Raw genomic sequence first — 17,751 nt, forward strand, 5'->3', positions numbered from 1 at the left:
CGGGACCTGGAGAAGAGCGCTGCCAGCTGGGAGGCGGCTGGACCCGGTGACTCAGGGCTGTCCTCTCTCTTCGTCCCGTGGGACGCGAGGTGTGAGAAAGTCCTGTATCCGTTCTTTACGGCCACCTTCTCACAACGGCCCATTAGCAAAACCAAGCTGTCCCGCCGGCTCGGCTCGGCTCGGCTCGGAGCGGGAGCTCCAGGACGCAGCGAGCTGACCCGGCTGCCAGGGCACCCTGGTTTAAGAGAAAGCAGCCAGCATGTGGCTGAAAGCAAAAGCCTTGGGTACGGTCCAGCCCCTTCCCGGCCGGACACACAAGCCTCCCTTCCACACCTCCCCTTCGCCGTGGAGCCAAGGGAAGGCGGCGAGTGGCGTTACCCGTCTATGTCAGGCCAGCTGCTGCAACACGATGGCGACAAGCCACAAATGAACATGAGCAGCGTGGCTTCATACCTTCATCCTTGTGCTAGAGCAGCCCCAGACCTTCACGCCCCAATGAGCAGTGCCCTTCAAGGCCAACATATCTGTTATTATATTTCTTCAATACTTTGGTTAAAAATTACACTCCTTCCCCGCCGGCAGCCAGCACAGGGACGCACCAGCCAGTGACTGCTTCTCTGGTTGCATCTGGCAGCTCTTCTGACTCCAACATCCCAGATGTGGACTTCGGGGCGAGGAGGTGACAACCGCCCTCGTACCTGCCGCCCCAGGCAGTGCAGGGAGACGGGCCACGCCTTAGCCCTTCTGTGCAAACCCAGCAGCTCACGCTCCTTTGGGGTCTTCTGCTAACAGTGCGGTCCACGTGCAATAGAGGGACATCACCTCAGATGCATTGCAATGGGGGAAGTGGAGGAGGGTGTGCCAGGGAAGACTGCAGGGGTGCAAGGGACTCTGCCAGAGACCAGCTGGGCAAACACACAGCAGTTCCTGCCCCTGATGGCAGGATGACCATGGATGTGAAGTGCAGGCCCAATGGTCCTCTTGAGGCATCCAGGAGCAGCAGTCACAGCTCACCGCCTCGACTCGGGTGGGCTCGGAGGTGCCCCGAAGAGGGGGAGCTAAGTGCTCCGCAGGGCTGAGCGGGGCTCTTCCCTTGCAACATACACCTGTGCCAACCTGGGGGTCCCGGGACCCTGCACCTTCCAGCCGTCTCTGCAACCATCGCTCAGGGACTGCCCAGAGCTCTCCAGGGTCTTGCAGCAGAAACGGCCCCGAGGACGCCCTGAGTGAGAAGGCGTCTCTGGCTGTGAGCAGCACGTGTGCCCGCAGGGTCCCTTGGGGGGATCCGTGGGGCTAGGACAGTCCTGGTGAGGCCAGCCGCTGGCACTCACGCAGACCCCGTAGTGGCATGAGCCGTTTTCAGCTGCAGCATCACTGCGCTGCCGTCCCAGGTCAGCAAAACGGGCTTCTGGTTTTGCTGAAACTCGGCAACGTGCATCTGCTCGCGGGCAGGGCTGTGTGCACAAACGAAGGACACCCCCTCCAGCAGGGCAGGGCCCTCCAGCACCGCACTTGGCTTGTACCCACCCAGCCCCCCTGGTCCCTTCCAGGGCTGTGTGTGCCTTTCCCCTGCCGGCAGCTAGAGCAGATGGCACCGACTCGGGGCAGCAGATGGAGGGTGAGCCGACCGCCCGGACATGGCAGGGAACCAGCCAGCTTCCATGCCCGTGTCGGACAGACCGGCTCTCGTCTCAGGTTATTGTGCCTTGGAGCAAAACCGGTGCTCCAGTTCTCTATGCAAATCCTGATGATCATTTAGTAACAGCAGCTTAGTTCAGAAGCCAAGGACCCCGCGCATTTGGCCTGAAGCAAACATTGTTCTTTGCAGCCAGCTTGTCCTCCGTTCCCCCCAGGGCAGCGCTGGGAGATCTCTGTGCTGTGCTCCTGCATTATTCATGTCAGGCCTGTTCATTATTCATGCCGTTGCACAATGTCTGATACCCTGGCATTCCCAGGCCTGGTCCTCGCGAGCCGCTCTGAAGATTTCCAAGAGCATCTGCCCCCAGCCCAGAGATGGCTCGGCTCTGCGCAGCATTGCAGCTGCTCGTGCTCCAGCCTGTGCCACGTCTTTCCAACAGGTTTTCTCATTTCATAGCGAGCTGCCAAACAGCCCAAGCGTGCCGCTGGCTGACGGCAAACCCTGGCCCCAAGATGGTGTCACTGTTGGAAGTACACTAGGGTTGTGTTTGTGGGTGTCCGCTGTTCCCCCCATGCCCATGATCAGCCCTCCGCCCGTGGGCCCATCCCCTCGTGCTCAGGACGGGTGGGTTTTGCCTTCAAGAGGGTTCCTGCAGGTGCCTAGAGTGCATCGTCTCCATCCTCCTCCCAGCTGTGCAGCGTGCCATGGCCTGCCACTGGGCACCCACCTGCGCCAGGCCCCAGGACCCCCTGCGCCCCTTGGGGACCAGGGCTCAGGGTACACGTGCCATGGGCTGACTGCTCTGCATCCTCCGCACTGCCTGGCTCGGGCCCTTTGCCGTGCACCGCAGGGTGGTGCAAAGAGGCAGTGCGGAGGCACGGGGCATCCCTTGAGGGCATGCCCCACTCCGGCCATCCCCGCCGACGCTTCCTTTGGGGCTTCGCTGCTTCGTTCTCCCCACAAGGCAGGGGTGTGGAGGGGCCCGAGCTCTCTGCTGCGCTGGCTGGAGAGGGGCTCTCTGTTCTCTCCCCAGAACTGACCGGGGGAGCTCCAGGGCGGACAGGAAAGGTGCCTGCCTTGGAGGCCAGAGACTCTCGCTGGGGTGCCTGAGCTCTGCATGGAAGGGCCAGGCCGGGCCTGGCTCATCACATCTGCCCGGTGCTAATTATAGCCATCGGCTCAGGAAGCACCTCTGGGCTGCCGTGGAGAGGCTCCCGCACAGGAAGCGGGTGTGGTTGTCTGTGGCGAGCCGAAAACAGCTGCACTGGGTGTGCCGCACGCCTGATGGCTCGGCCTGCCCTTGCCCCACCGCCCCACACCCACCCCTTCATGTGCCATGGCCCTTGTCAGCCACCACCTGCTCCCCGTGCCCTGCACGCCCGCCCCCCCCCCGACTTTGGCATGCCCAGTGCTGGGAGAGCAAGCTGCAGGCGTGTTCCACGTACCCTGGGGTCAAGGGAGCAAGGCAGGGATGGGGGACACGTGCCAGCACCCAGCACATGGGTGCGCAGGAGCGCACCACAGAGCCTGGCCTTCCAGCCATCGGAGACAGACCCACAGCCACCCTGAGCCCCATTCGCTGCAAGAGACAGCCCCTGCCAGCCCTGGCCTGTGGCTGCGGTGAACATGCACGTGCACACAAGTACCCGTGCGCACACATCCTTCCCCTGGGCCGAACGAATGCAAAGGCCGGACCTCGCCATGTGTGCTCAGCGGTCCCTGGGGCTGCAGAGGGGATCCCAGGGCACGGGAGGTTTGCTGCCTACCCAGAGCCAGGATCCGAGACATGATGGCGAGGATTCCCAACCTCATCCGGCCCCCTGATTACTATCCCATGGTCCTCATCCACAGGTGGTCTTCCCATCCATCCTCCCGGTCAGTGGTTGCCATCAGCATCAGGACACCTGCATCAGGGAAATCAACCTGCGGCTCCAAAGTTGGTGCCATCGTGCGGGCTTTGGGCTCTACAACCACAAGCTGCACTTCCACGAGAGGCATCCTGGGATGAGATGGTCTTCATCTCTCTTCTAAATGTAAGAAACTGTTCTCTTACAGGTCGGCTGATCTCCTCTGAAGGGCTTTAAACTAGGTTAATCGGGGGATGGGGAAGCAGAGGATAAGGAGAACCTAGGATCAGCGAGCCACGAGCACTGCACTGGATCAGCCCAGGTAAGCACTAAGGGGCCTGATAGACATCAGGATGGGGGGTACGAAGGCACACAGTGGGGGGCTTAAATGTCTCTACACTAATGCTAGGAGCATGGGGAACAAGCAGGAGGAACTTGCACTCCTGCTTGCAAGCAACAACTTCGACCTGGTTGGACTAACTGAAACCTGGTGGGACCCTGCTCACGACTGGGCAGTGGGCATTGAGGGCTATAGGCTGTACAGACGGGATAGGGTGGGGAAGAAAGAGAGGGGGGTGGTGTTGCTCTCTATGTTAAGGAACAATATACATCCTCTATAATCAAGATGGGATCAGAGGAGGGGCAGACCGAGGTACTATGGGTCAGGATACAAGGGGGTTGGGGGGAAAGGGGCTTGGTAGTGGGGGTCTACTACAGACCGCCACAAAAGGAGGATGAGCTGGACCTGGACTTCTCCAGACAGCTCTCAGCAGCCATACGGTCAAGAGATATGGTAGTCATGGGTGACCTAAACTACCTGGACATCTGCTGGGAGGAGCAGTCAGCCAAATCGAACCGCTCACGTAGGTCCTTGACCTGCATACAGGACCTCCACCTAACGCAGGAGGGATACGGTCCCACGAGGGGAAACGCTTTGCCAGACTTGGTGCTGGCTACAGGGGATGACGTGGTGGGGGATCTGCAGGTACAAGTTAACCCAGGGGACAGTGGCCATCGCCTGACTGAATTCACTATCTGGCACAGGGTGGGTAAACTAACCAGCAGGGCTGAAGTGCTAGACGTCAGAAAGGCTGACTTCAGTGTGCTCGGGAGACCAGTTCATGAGGCGTTACATCTCAAGAGCATTGGAGAAATGGGGGTCCAGGAAGGGTGGTCATTCCTCAAGGGAGTGATCCTGCGGGTGCAGGAGGAGACAATCCCATTGCACATAAAAGGGGACAAAGGGGCCAAGAAGCCCTCTTGGCTGAACAGGGAAGTCCAGGAAAGCCTAAGGGCAAAGAAAGAGGTATCTACCAGGCGGTAGCTACGAAGGAGGAGTATGCACTTGCAGGGTGCTCCGATCAGGTCCCAGAGGACTGGAAGAGGGCCAGTGTGGTCCCTATTTTCAAGAAGGGGAGGAGGGAGGAAGCAGGAAACTATAGGCCAGTCAGTCTCACCTCCATCCTTGGGAAAACTCTGAAAAAGATCATCAAGGATCACATTTGAGGGAGCGCAGCAGGGGAAATAATGCTGAAAGGAACTCAGCACAGGTTCACTGCCTGACTAACCTGGTTTCTTTTTATGACCAGGTCACAAAGTGCTGAGACACAGGAGTCGAGGTGGATGTCATCTACCTAGACTTTAAGAAGGCCTTCGATACAGGATCTCTTTCTGTTCTTGTAAATAAGCTGACAGGCTGCGATGCAGATGATGACACGGTCCGGTGGGTGGCAAACTGGCTCAGGGGTCGCACCCAGAGAGGGGTGGTGGACGGGTCGGTATCGACCTGGAAGGGTGTGGGCAGTGGGGTCCCACCAAGCCCAGTCCTTGGACCGGTGCTATTCAGTGTCTTCATCAGTGACCTGGACGAGGAGGTGGAGAGCACCCTGTGCAAGTTCGCAGATGATACCAAATTATGGGGCAAAGTTAACACACCAGAGGGTAGGGAATGGATCCAGGCGGATCTGGACAAGTTGGAAAAATGGGCAGATTGAAATAGGATGCAGTTCAACAAAGACAAGTGCAAAGTGCTGCGCCTGGGCAAACAGACCCACTGACACACTTGCAGGCTGGGAGACGACCTTCTCAGCAGCACAGCAGTGGAAAGTTATAGCTGACTCCAAGATGAACACGAGTCTTCAGTGTGATGAAGTGATCAGTAAAGCTACCCGCACTTTATCCTGCATTAGCAGGTGCATGACAGACAGGTCCAGGGATGTGATGCTTCCCCTCTTATATAACACTGGTCAGGCCGCAGCTGGAGTACTGTGTCCGGTTTTGGGCTCCGCACTTCAGGAGAGATCTGGACAACCTCGAGAGGGTCCAGAGGAGGCCACTCATATGGTTAGGGGCCTGCAGGCAAGGCCCTACGGGGAGAGATTGAGGGCCCTGGATCTCTTCAGCCTCCGTGAGAGAAGGCTGAGAGGTGATCTTGTGGTCGCCTACAAATTCACCAGGGCAGGGCAGCAGGGAATAGGAGATGCTCTACTTTCTAGGGCACCCCTGGAGTAACTAGGAACAATGGCCACAAATTGATGGAGAGCAGATTCAGGCTGGACATTAGAAAGCACTTCTTCGCTGGAAGGGTTGCCAGAATCTGGAGCGGGCTCCGAGGGAGGTGGTGCTCGCCCCCACCCGGGGGGGTCTTCAAGAGGAGACTGGACAAGCACCTAGCTGAGGTCATCTGACCCCAGCGCTCTTTCCTGCCCAGGGCAGGGGTCAGACTTGATGACCTACCAAGGTCCCTTCCGACCCTAACATCTATGAAACCCACCACTTGCCTTCTGGGGTTGCCCTATCCCATGGGGCAGAGAGCCTGGCAGCCAGGGGAGGGTGGGGGGGGCTACCTGGTGCTCTCACCATCACGTCAGCTGTGCCCCGTGCAGGAAGTGGGACCTCCCTGCTCGTGCAGGCAAGTCCCTGGTGAAGGAAAGTGCAGGACAGCAGCAGTCAAGGAGGCACCTTCCAGCAGCTCCTGCTGGGCTCTGCAGCATGCCCACGGCAGGGAGCAGTGGAGGGGGCAGTGCAGGCCAGGGCAGGTGCCAAGCAGGGCCATGACGTGCAGCTGTGCTGGCTGGCGCGTTGCGTGGGTGAGCCGTCAGAGAGATGGTATCTGGCAGACTTTCCCACGGCTCAGGAGCTCCAGGGCCCGGCGCAGAGGCAGGTGACTTCAGCAGCTGGAGAGCAGGCTCTGCTGCATCCAAGGGCTCCAGGGCCTGGCTGATAAGCGAAGCCAGCCCAGTGCTGCTAGCGGGCCCCCTCCGGGCCCAGGGGCCACGTCGTTCCAGATCCTGCTGCCAAGCAAAGCTTTGACCCCAGGTGCCTGTCTGGCCTCATGTGAGGCTGAGTAGAGGTGTAGGTTGTAGCCAGGTTGGTCTAAGGACATGGGCAGACAAGGTTCTTTGGGTGAATCTGATATCTTTTATTAGACCAACTTAAATAGTTGGAAAACAATTATTAAGCAAGCTTTCGGGTTCAAAAACCCTTTGTCAGGCTGGGCAGGGCACTCTACCCGCGCCCCGGCTTCCTGGTCTGGAAAAGAAGCAGCATTGGTGTCACATGGGCAGCCTGCCCTTGCCTGACACAGCATGCTGTCACAAGGCACAGTGTGTAGGGACTCTGGTAATGGGAGCATCACATTGTGACATGCAACACGGCATCAAGGGACTCTGGTAGCATGTGCAGCAAGCTGTCACATGAGAGCAGCATGCAGGGCCCCTGGAAACACGTGCAGCATGCTGTCATATGACAGCTGTGCACAGGGACCCCAGGAATGGTGCACGCTGTCGTACGAGAGCAGCATACAGAGCCCCTGGTCACGTGTGCCACATGCCATGATGGAGAGACCCCAGGGAGAGCCGAGTGTGGCCAGGCGAGGATCAGCCCCTACGATGGTTCCACCCAAATTGATGAGCAAACCTGGCAGCGCAGCGCTGCGACATCTCCAATGCCCGCCCAGCGAGCTGCAGAGCCAGGCCTGAGCCCAGGTGCCCGGGGGGCCCAGGGCAGAGCTAGGAGCTGAACCTGGCACACGTCTACACTGCGGCGCCAGACAGCTGAGCTCGCCCCAGGCAACTCAGGCACCCCGTCCTCCCAGCTGCCCCGGCCGTACGTGGCACCAGGTTATCCTGGCTGGGGACTCAGAGGGGACTGGACTTTCCGTCCTGCCCGTGGTGCTGCTTGCTGCACAGACGCCAGACAGATGTGGCTGTGTTGGTCAGAGGCAAGACACACTGATGTTAACGGGACAGAGCAGGCCACGGGCAGAGGCAGGAGGCACTCTCTTCTGCGAGGAACCTTCATCATACTGCACCCACCCCGGGGCCTCCTTGGCCAGCTGGGCAGCGGGGCACCGGCACCTCCGGCTGCCTGGGGCCTGGCCAGCAAAGGAGCTCAGCCGTGTGGCCTGCAGCTCAGCCACGAGACCTGCCCGCCCGGGCACTGTTGGGTCACGCAGGCACAGGCAGGGCGTGCTTTGCCAGCAACGGGCATGGGTACCCAGCCTAGCGCCCAGGGCAGGGGACGGGTCCTGCTCTGCCACAGACTCACAGGGAGACCCTGGGCGGCTTGCTTTAGGCTCCCTTCAGCAAAGAGAGCTCTGCCCCTCCACGGCCTCAAGGACGGCCTTGCTTTGAGCGTGCAACTAGTCCTGGGGCCGCTCAGGGACGGCGCCTTAGGCTTTTCCAGCATCTGGTTCCCCACCCAGGGCCCTGGACGAAACAGCGCTTGCCTCGCAGAGACACGGCGAGGCCTCGCTCATAGTTCAGGGCTCTCTGGGAGCGAGGAGAGCTGCCCGACACAGGAAATGCTGTGACTGCGACACACCCAAAGCCCTCGCCGGCAAGCGATGCCCTGCTGATAGCACCCTCCGCGCGCCTGCTGCATCCAGGGCCGTGCTGGCACGCGAGGTCTGATGCAGCACCCAGGCCCTGAGCTGTGACAAGTCTGGTGGGGGTGTCACCGGAGCTGCCAGCCGGAGCGAGGGGTTTGACCTGCCGCTCGCTGCCTGCCCTTCCCGCCGGGCCTGGCAGATGGCGCAGCCTCATTAAGAAAAGATGCCGCATTTCTTCTTCTGCGCTGAGCCAAACTCTGCGAGGTGCTCGGCAGACACGCCAGGCGTGTGCCCGCTGCTTGATGGCGAACACGGGTGGGTCCGTCCTGCGCAGTGCGTGTGCCGGCTTCTGTGCGAGCAGCGCTGTGAAGCTGCCCCGTGCGCGGTGCGTGGATGCGAGCGCCGCCGGCCGTGCAGTGGCTTCTCCGTGCGGGGGCGCGAGCCGCGGGGCTGTGGAGCTGCCCCCGTGCGCAGAGCGGCGGCGGGCGGGCGGCGGGCGGCGCGGGGCGGCGCGGCGCGAGTGCGGGGCTGTGCGCTGCGCGCCGGGCCCGGCAGGGGCGGTGGCAGCGGCGCGGCGCCGCCTCCCTGGCGGCGTATTTAGAGCGGCGCCGCAGCGCCGGGGCGGGCGGAGCCGGGCCCGCCGCGCCGGCCGCCGCGCGATGCTGCCCTGGAAGCGGCGGCGGCTGGAGCTGGAGCGCGAGCGCGAGCGCGAGCGCGGCGCGGCCAAGGCGAAGGCGCAGGCGAAGGCGCCGGGCAAGGGCGCGGGCGCGGGCGCGGGCTTGGGCAAGGGCGCGCTGAGCCTGCGGTCGCCGGCGCGGCGGCTGCGGGCGCTGGCGCGGGCGCGCGTGGGCGGCATGTTCCGGCGGCGGCGGGGCTCGCTGCGCGTGACGGCCGAGGACCCCGCGTGCTCCGCGCTGTACCTGGGCCACGCGGCCACGCTGCAGGCGCGCGGCGACGGCTGCACCGACCTGCCCGTGGCCAAGATCTGGAGCCGCAGCCAGGCGGGCCGGCAGGGCAGCCGCATGCGGCTCAGCGTGGGCGCGCAGGGGCTGCGCCTGGCGCCCGCCGACGGCCCCGCGCCCCTGCCCGCGCCGCCGCCGCGCCCGGGCCACCTCTACCTGCTGCACCGCGTCACGCACTGCGCCGCCGACCCGCGCCTGCCCCGCGTGCTGGCCTGGGTCTACCGCCACGAGCTGCGCCACAAGGCCGTGGGGCTGCGCTGCCACGCCGCGCTGCTCTCCAAGCCCGAGAAGGCGCGCGCCATGGCGCGGCTCCTGCACCAGACGGCGGCGGCGGCGCTGGCCGAGTTCCGCCGCCTCAAGCAGCGCGACGACGCCCGGCACCAGGGCCCCCCGCGCGCCGGGCCCGCGCGCCCCGCGCCCCTGCGCCGCCTGCTCCTCCACCCGCCCGCGCCCTACAAGCCGCCCGCAGACCGCGGCCGCAGCGCGCCCCGCCTCGGCCGCATCGCCGAGGACCTGCCCGGCGAGGAGCGCGAGGAGCAGGACGCGCTCAGCCGCCGCCTCCGCCGCCTCCGCCTCGACCGCGACCGCCACGGCCCCGGCCCCGACCCCGACCCCGACCCCGACCCCGACGGACACGCCGACCCCGACCCCGACCCCGACACCGGCTGACACCCGCCGCCCACACACGGACTGAGCCCACGCTGCGCCCCCCTCCGGCCGGCGCCGGCCGCCACGGACACGCGCGCTGCGCCGCGCCGCGCCGCGCACACACGGACTGCGCCCCGCGACTGGTGCCGGGCACCACGGACACGCGGGCTGCGGAGCCCCGCCGACACACGGACTGCGCCCCCGACCAGCGCCAGGCACCACGGACACGCACCCTGCGCCCCCCGGACTGCCCCGCACACACGGGCTGCGCCCCCGACTGGTGCCGGGCGCCACGGACACACGGGCTCGGCCCCGCGCGCACCGGAATAAAGACGGTGGTTCCCGGAGCCCGGTGCGCCCTGCCCGCCCCGCGTGTGTGCGTGTGTCCGCGCCGGCCCCGGGGGAGGAGGAACCAGAGCCCCCAGGTCAGTGCCGGAGGCAGAGGTGCACAGGGAGGAGAGCTGCCCTCTCGGGCACACGTGTGTGTGTGTGTGTGTGTGTGCATGGGGGGGTGTCCTGCACTGTTGGGCACGGCAGGGATCTGTGTGAGAGAGTGTGTGTATGCACGTGTGTGTGTGTGTGTGTGTGTGTGTGTGTCCTGCCCTGTAGGGTATGGCAGGTGTGTGTACATATGTCTGTCTGTCCCAGAGGAAGAGAAAAGCAGGAGCCCCCAGGTCAGCGTTGTCTTGGCCTTGGCAGAGCCAGGGGCAGAAAGATGCTCTGGTGGAAGCCCTGCCCTGTGAAGCACCGCAGAGCCTTGTGTGTGTGTGTGTGCATTGTGTACATATGTGTGTGCCTGTGTGCATGTGCCAGAGGAGGGGACGAGCAGGACCCCCCAGGTCAGCGTTGTCTTGGCCTTGGCGGAGCCAGGGACAGAAAGATGCTCAGGGTGGAAACCCTGGCCTGTTGGGCATGGCAGGGGGTGGGTGTGTGTGTGTGTGTGCATGCCCGCGTGTCCATACATGTGCATGTCCCAGAGGAGGAGAAAAGCAGGAGCTCCAGGTCGGCGCTGTCCTGGGCTTGGCAGAGCAGCGTGTGGACAGCCCGCCCCGCGGAGCACTGCAGGGCCTTGTGTGCGTGAAACAAACCCGGGCCCCGGCGCTGTGGCCCACACTACAGTGTCTCCGCGGGCGCCAGGCCTGGGTCTGCGCTCCTGGCAGTGCCATGGCAGGCAGGCCTGGGAGGCGCTGGGATTTTAACAGGCCGCGTTCCTGGCTCGTCGGCAGCCCTTTTGCCCGAGCTGGCGCCAAGCCCTGGCATGTGGAGGCGCTTGGTCCAGGCCCGCTGCTGGGTCCCTCTGAACCGCCCCGGCCGGGGATGGGAGGGCACATCAGGAATGCTCTCCAGCCAGCAGGATCTACGGGAGCGAGAGGCTGCAGCAGGGCTCTGGCTCCCAGCATCGCTGACCTGGGCGGACATCCAGGGGCAGGGGGAGGGAGCTTCCCTGCTGCTTGCAGTATGTTTGTTCCTGTGTCAACTCCAAACAGATGTCGCTTGTTTGGTTTGCAGCTGCAAGCTGCAGCCACGCTGCCAGACCGGCAGCCTGCTGGGAGCCCTCCCCTCGCCTCGCAGAACCTGCCAGCCCCTGGGAGTCTCATAACCCAACATGGGATAAGCAGGGAAGTCAATTAGTCCCAGGACAGCTGGGGTATTTTTAGCTGTAAATCTGTTTGTCAGCAGCAGGCACCCTGGGTAGCCAGCTCTTCCGGGTTTTCTCCACGCCAGGTGGAGGTATCAATTAAGAGATTAATTAATCAGACACTCCTGATGTCTAAATATTTTCCATGGTGACTGTGCTGTCGCGGAGGCAGAAGCAGGAATGCTAATGATGATTGCTGACAGCTCCTGCACCTGTAAAACACCGGGCACAGACAATAGCCCTTGAGCAAGGAGCCAGTCCGCGAGATTGTAAATACCTCATTAAAACACGTTGCCAAATCCTGAGCCGCACCAGCAAGGAGCTGGTGGAGTGGCCTCGAGATGAGTCAGTCTCCTGTCCAGCAAGGGAGACGTGGGGGGTCAGTTCGTGCAGGAGGAGCAGATTCAGAGACAGGTGGGGGGGGACGTTCCCAGCCGTGGGGCTGCTGTGGGTCTCGTGGACTCGGTGCGCCGTGCCTCCTGGTCAGGCCTGCAAGCCTTGTCGGGGACCCTGAGTCCCGGGAGCCACCTGCTAATTTGAAAAGGAAGGACATTATTTGGAGCCAGGTCCTTCCCAGGCTCAGCTCCCACTGCCCTTAGTCAGGAAACGCCCCATCACGTCCCAGGAGAGCTGCCTGCACGGGGGTGCGCGGGCGTACCGGTCGCTCCGCGTCTAGCGCGTAGGGCCCAGGGGGTGTGGGCTGCGGCCGCAAGTCCCGGGGGCCGCGGGCACTTGCCCAGCCTGCCCGGAGAACGTCCCAGTGCCATTGGATACCGAAGGGCCCGCTCCCGCTCCTCCTCCACACGAGGACATCACGGCATGATGGGGAGACCTTTGGGGGTGAAATAGTCGGGGAGAGGAGCTGTTCTGCTTTTATTTCTCCAGATGTCGAGGCTCTGGTCTGTGTGGGGGCCCCCAGCCCGCACACCAGCAGTCAACAAATACATAAAGGATTGTCCCTAAACGAATTCGCCTCCACCCGGCCTCCCCACACCTGCTCGAGCCAGGATGGAGACCACGTGGACTTTGGGCCCTCCTTATTGCTTTCATGGGGCAGCGTCACGAGCTCGCTGAGGAGGGGCCGGTACCCGCGGGATGTGACCTCCACCCAAACAGCAGCAGCAAGAGGCAGGGTGGAGTTGCGCCTTATAGACTAACCAGGGAATGATAACCCGGTGTTTCCTTTACCCAGCCTGGGTTGGCTTCAGTGCCTCTTGTAGCCCCAGCCCGTCAGCGCCTTTCCCCTCTGGGGAGCAGCCCGTGGGCCTGCACAACAGGGAACGCTGCTGACAAGAGGCAAAGTGAGTGCTATCCCTGCGGCGGAGGGAAGGCTCGCTGTCGCGGCAGCAGCCCAGGGTGCTCGCCCCAGCTCCTAGGGGGCTCCCGTGGATATCCCTGGATGCAGCATTGGGCCCCACCGTCAAAGGCAGACCGTGTGCAAGAGACACAAGGCTCCAGTTTTGTTATTTCCATGTGAACTTTCTGCAGTGAAACCGTCCCATGAAAACACTAATAAAAACCTTCCGAACGCAGCTGGAATGAGGCAGCCAATGTTGTGAGGTCACTCGTGCGCGCGTGTTCCCTGTGCCCCTCCTTTGGCAGCGGGTATCCTGGCTGTGAGAGCATTAGCAGCCTGGTGCAAGCAGGACAGGGTGGGTGGGTGTCTGCCGCAGCCCCCTGAGGACACTGGGGGGGAGGGAGGGGAAGAGCCGGTCCCTTTGGGGTCCTACAAGGGCTTGAGCTGCAAAGGATTTTGGTTTGCAACATGCTAGCACCTGGAAGTGGCAGGAGCCCCTGCGTGCAGAAATCACTGCCGATTAGACCGGGTTTGGGGAGCTCTGGGGCAGGTGCCTCCATGCACAAATTGCTGTCTCGTGCAGCCTTCTCGTTCTGATGAAGCCAGGTCCTTGCCCCAGAACAGGTGAGAAGCAAGGCACGTTAGCAGGTCAGTGAGGAGTGTGCATCACGTAGGCTGTGCCTGAGCTGTACCCGTTCTGTGGGCGCAGACGCTCACTTTCCACCGTGCGAACCCAGTACCTGTTGCCAGCGGTGAAATCAACCCCTTGGCCAGAGCTGGCAAATTGGACCCTGATGCTGCTTCCACTGTGTGGGCTTCAAAGGAGCAAAAAGTTCCCTGAACTGACAGTGGAAGCACTGAGCAATTCCTTCCCAGGGCTGGCCTGCAAAGCAAAGGGATGCCAGGGTAAGTGGTGTGCTGGCTGCGTGGGAGGAACTCCAGACTGGGAGCAGATGTGAGTGCAAAGCCCAGGCAGACCTGCCTGCAAACCTCTGGCAGCATCGCTTCCCTGGCCATGCACAGGGTCAGCCCCAGGTCCGCCCGTCGCTCCCCGTGCTCTGCACACGCAGCCAGGCGAGACCGCGCCAGGCAGCCGGCTTGGGCCCCCCTGCTCCCCACGCAGCTTTGCCGTAGCAGGCGCACGTGACCCGCAGGCAGTAACGAGCTGGCTCAGATGACACGGTAACAGAGAGGGCTGGGACCCTGCTCAGATGGCACGCTGCACGGGCATGGGACTGAAGTGTCACCTGCCAGCCAGAGCCTGGGGCCAGGGACCTGATCTCAGGCACGGCAGCTTAGAAGGCAGGGGTCTGCCCAAATATTATGAACTGTTTGCCAAGCAATGCTGACGCCTCCCGGACCTGGCAGAGACTTGAGGAACAGAAATACGGCTGCCTCTTGCCTCTGTTCCCTTTGCGCACTTGGCCGCGTGTGGCAGACTCCCAGGCTCCCCGTCTCGTAAGCGAGAACCCGATCCTGCCAACACTAAATGCACCTGGGAACGGCGTTTGTAGGAGGAGTGGGTTAGATTTCAAGTCGATGGTGACCTCTGTAAAATGGGTATTGTGTTTATGCATCTCCGAGGAGCCTCGCAAGAATTAATCACAGAAAAGTAGGACTGGCAGGTCCCTCAGGAGGTCACATCTAGTCCAATCCTCCGCTCAAGGCAGGATCGTCCCTGTCTGACCCATCCCAGACAAGTGTTTATGTAACCTGCTCTTAAAAATGTATAATGACAGTGATTCTGCAACCTCCGTGGAAGCCTGCTCCGGTGCCAAACCACTCTGAGCAAGCAAGTTCTCCCTAATCTCCAACCTAAATCTCCTTTGTCACCGTTTAAGCTGATCACTTCTTGTCCTGTCCCGTGACACCGAGAACGGTCGATTGCGTCTTCTCCATTACACCCCTTTTTCTGTTTGAAGACAGTCACCAAATCCCTCCTCCATCCTCCCTTCCCCAGATGAACTAACCCCTGTTCTTCCAGCCCTCCTCGTGTCACGCTTGAGGAAATACAAAATGTCTACAGGGCGCGTTAAGATGCTCAGATAAAAGGCTCTGTTTCAGCGTCCGCCGCGAGTGCGGTGCGGTGTCACTCACGAGCCGGGCCTTGCAGGAAGGTGGATGTGCCGGGAGACACCGAGCACCGAGCTCCCTTGAGGGTCTGCGAGCACCTGGCTCCAGGGTTTGGTGGCGTGGCGGGGACATCCCGCGCCGACTCCAGAGTCAGCCCCTGCCCCTAGCCCTGCAGTGTGCACACACGGTGGGTCTCTGAGGACGATCTGGCCATGCGAGTTCCTTCCATTGGTATTTGCTAGCACGGCCATTCAGTGCTCCAAACCCTGGAACCATTTGCCCAAACCGGCCTGATTAAAGACAAAAATAGTCCCTAATAAACCGAGGCACATTGCACCTAGGTGAGCAAGTCTGCTGCTTTCTGGGATCCAGAGACTGGCCTCTAACGGCGAGCGTCTCCCGAGCCTTCAGCAAACCGCTTCGGAGGCTCTGCGCAGGGGCAGAGGGTGCCAGGGAGCTGTTTGTCCTTGGTGCTAATTAGAAAAATCTGTTTGCTGGAATGCAACACCCCCCGGCTCTCGTGCTGTTTGGACAGCAGATCACGCGCGGCCTGTCCGGGGGATGGATGGAGAGGCTCTGTGATGGCCGGGCGTGGTGTACAGTTTTTGTTGGCAAGTCCTGGAGCGGCCGGCACAGCTGAGCTGTGGCTCTGCCACGCGGGAGCGACGCAGGTCATCCCGAACGGCGCCGGTGCCAACGAAAACGCTCCGCTCTGCCCCAGGCTGCTGCCCCGGCCCCGCTGCACAACAGCTATTCCAGGAATGCGCGAGCTCGTTTCTGTCCCTCATCCTCTGCCTCTTCTGCTGGCAGCCTCGTGGTTCACAAGCACCTGGTCCCGTGGGAGCAAGGACACAGGCCTGGGGTAACCCCGCAACGGCTGCTCGGGGAGCTCGGAGCCTGCGAAGCCCCTGCCCTGCAGAGCGCCGAGCGAACGCCCCGGCCCTGCCCTGCGCTCCGTCAGGGGGCTTTCCTGGTGCTCTGGAGGAGATGGCAGTCTCTGCTCTGGCCCTGGAGCCCCTCCGGGAGGTTGTTTCCAGTCAGGTCCGGCCATCTCTGGCCTCTGCCGGATGGAAGGGACATGCGTGTTACCGTCTTTGCAGCTGCAGGCTGGAGGGACTGGGGCAGAAGGAGGCTGAGAGCAGGGGCGGCTCTTCCCTACTCGCGGCAGGACCAGGGCGTGCAGTGCTTTTGGGGTGGCCTTCTTCCCAGGGCTCCTTCCATCCCTCTGTATTTAGTTATTTCCCCAAAGCCCCTGGCCATGGGCACCTCCACACATACTGGCTCCTACTCGTGCCTGCGGCCTAGCCCCGGACTTGGGTTCCTCCGGCAAACAGCCCCCGGGCCTCTGTGGGTGTGGATGGTGCAGCGCTCCCCGGGGAGGCCTCATTTCAGAGCGTGAATCTCCCGGCACCTGGCTCATCCTTTGTGAAGGCAAATAACAGGGCTGCAGGCCATGATTCATTGCCCTTCTTCCTGACACCACGTTGCACACTGTCGACTTGAATGCACATGCAAGACAAAATGTGACATTAATAATAGCCGGCGCAGTCCTCGCAGGCAGAGTAGAGCCAGCAGCCGTGGCCATGCCGGCTGCATGGTGGGAAGACCTGGGCTCTGCAGAAGGTAAGTGGCTTGAGCAGCAAAGCCTTGTGTCCTGCTCTGTGGTCCTGTGAACAAATGGATGTGTGGTCTCCAGACATCTCTCACCTTGAGACCCTAGGGATAGCCGCCACAGACCCCCCAAAAGCAGGTAGGAGGTGCCTGGGATGGGAGGGGGCAGCTGAGAAGCAAATCATTGAACGATAGAAAGCGAGGGTGGAGGGGACCTCGGGAGGCCACATCTCGTCAACCCCCTGCTCCAAGCAGGACCAGCCCCAGCTACATCATCCCAGCCAGGGCTTGGTCTACCCGGGTCTTAAACACTGCCAAAGATGGAGACTGCACCACCGCTCTGGGGAGCCTGGTCCAGTGCTTCACCACCCTCCCAGGGAGAAAATTCCTCCTAATATCCACCCTCAACTCCCCTGGCTGCAACTTGAGCCTGTTCCTCCTTGTCCTGTATCTGCCCCCACTGAGACCAGTCCAGCTCCGTCCTCCTTGCAGCCCCCCTGCAGGGAGGTGAAGGCTGCTATTCAATCCCCCTTGGTCTTCTCTTCTGCAGACTCTATCAGCCCATTTCCCTCAGCCTCTCCTCACCAGTCCTGTCCCCCAGCCCCACAATGATTTTCGTTGCCCTCTGCTGGACTCTCTCCAACGTGTCCACATCCTTACTGATCCCTGGAGCACTCCACTTGATACCAGCTGCCTACTAGACATCGAGCCATTGACTGCTACTCCCTGTGGCAGATGCTCCAGCCAGTCTTCTGCCCACCTTGCAGTCCGTTCATGCAGCCTGTATTTCCTTAGCTCGCCTGCGAGATCGTTGTGGGAGACCGTATCAAAAGCCTTGCTAAAGTCAAAGTCCATCACATCCCCCGGTCTCCCCTCATCCACAGAGCCAGTTGCCTCGTCATAAAGGCAGTCAGGTTGGTCAGGCATGACTTGCCCCTGGTGAATCCATGCCGACTGTTCCCGATCGCTTCTTCTCCTCCAGGTGTTTAGAAATGGATTCCTTGAGGATCTGCTCCATGATTTTTCCAGGGACTGAGGTTTGTCCGACTGGTCTGTAGTTCCCTGGATCCTCCTCCTTCCCCTTCTTGCAGATGGGCACTATGTTTGCCCTTTTCCAACCATCTGGGATCTGTCCTGATCACCATGAGTTTTCAAAGATGATGGCCAATGGCTCTGCAGTCTCATCAGCCAACTCCCTCAGCAC

The 17,751-nt window shown here is 61.7% G+C and overlaps 1 protein-coding gene across 1 annotated transcript; it reads left to right on the top strand.

Annotated features, from left to right (window-relative positions):
* Positions 1-8,537: 8,537 nt before the first annotated feature.
* Positions 8,538-10,050, top strand: FAM43A (family with sequence similarity 43 member A). The gene has a single exon (XM_059731275.1). The coding sequence runs from the start codon at positions 8,620-8,622 to the stop codon at positions 9,946-9,948; it is 1,329 nt and encodes a 442-aa protein (XP_059587258.1). The 5' UTR covers positions 8,538-8,619; the 3' UTR covers positions 9,949-10,050.
* The last annotated feature ends 7,701 nt before the right edge of the window (positions 10,051-17,751 follow it).

Source organism: Alligator mississippiensis, chromosome 7 (genome assembly GCF_030867095.1).
Source record: "Alligator mississippiensis isolate rAllMis1 chromosome 7, rAllMis1, whole genome shotgun sequence".
In the NCBI taxonomy this organism is placed as follows: Eukaryota; Metazoa; Chordata; order Crocodylia; family Alligatoridae; genus Alligator; species Alligator mississippiensis.

Coding starts and splice junctions, on each gene's coding strand:
- FAM43A (XM_059731275.1), top strand. CDS start 8,620: ATGGCGAACACGGGTGGGTCCGTCCTGCGCAGTGCGTGTGCCGGCTTC.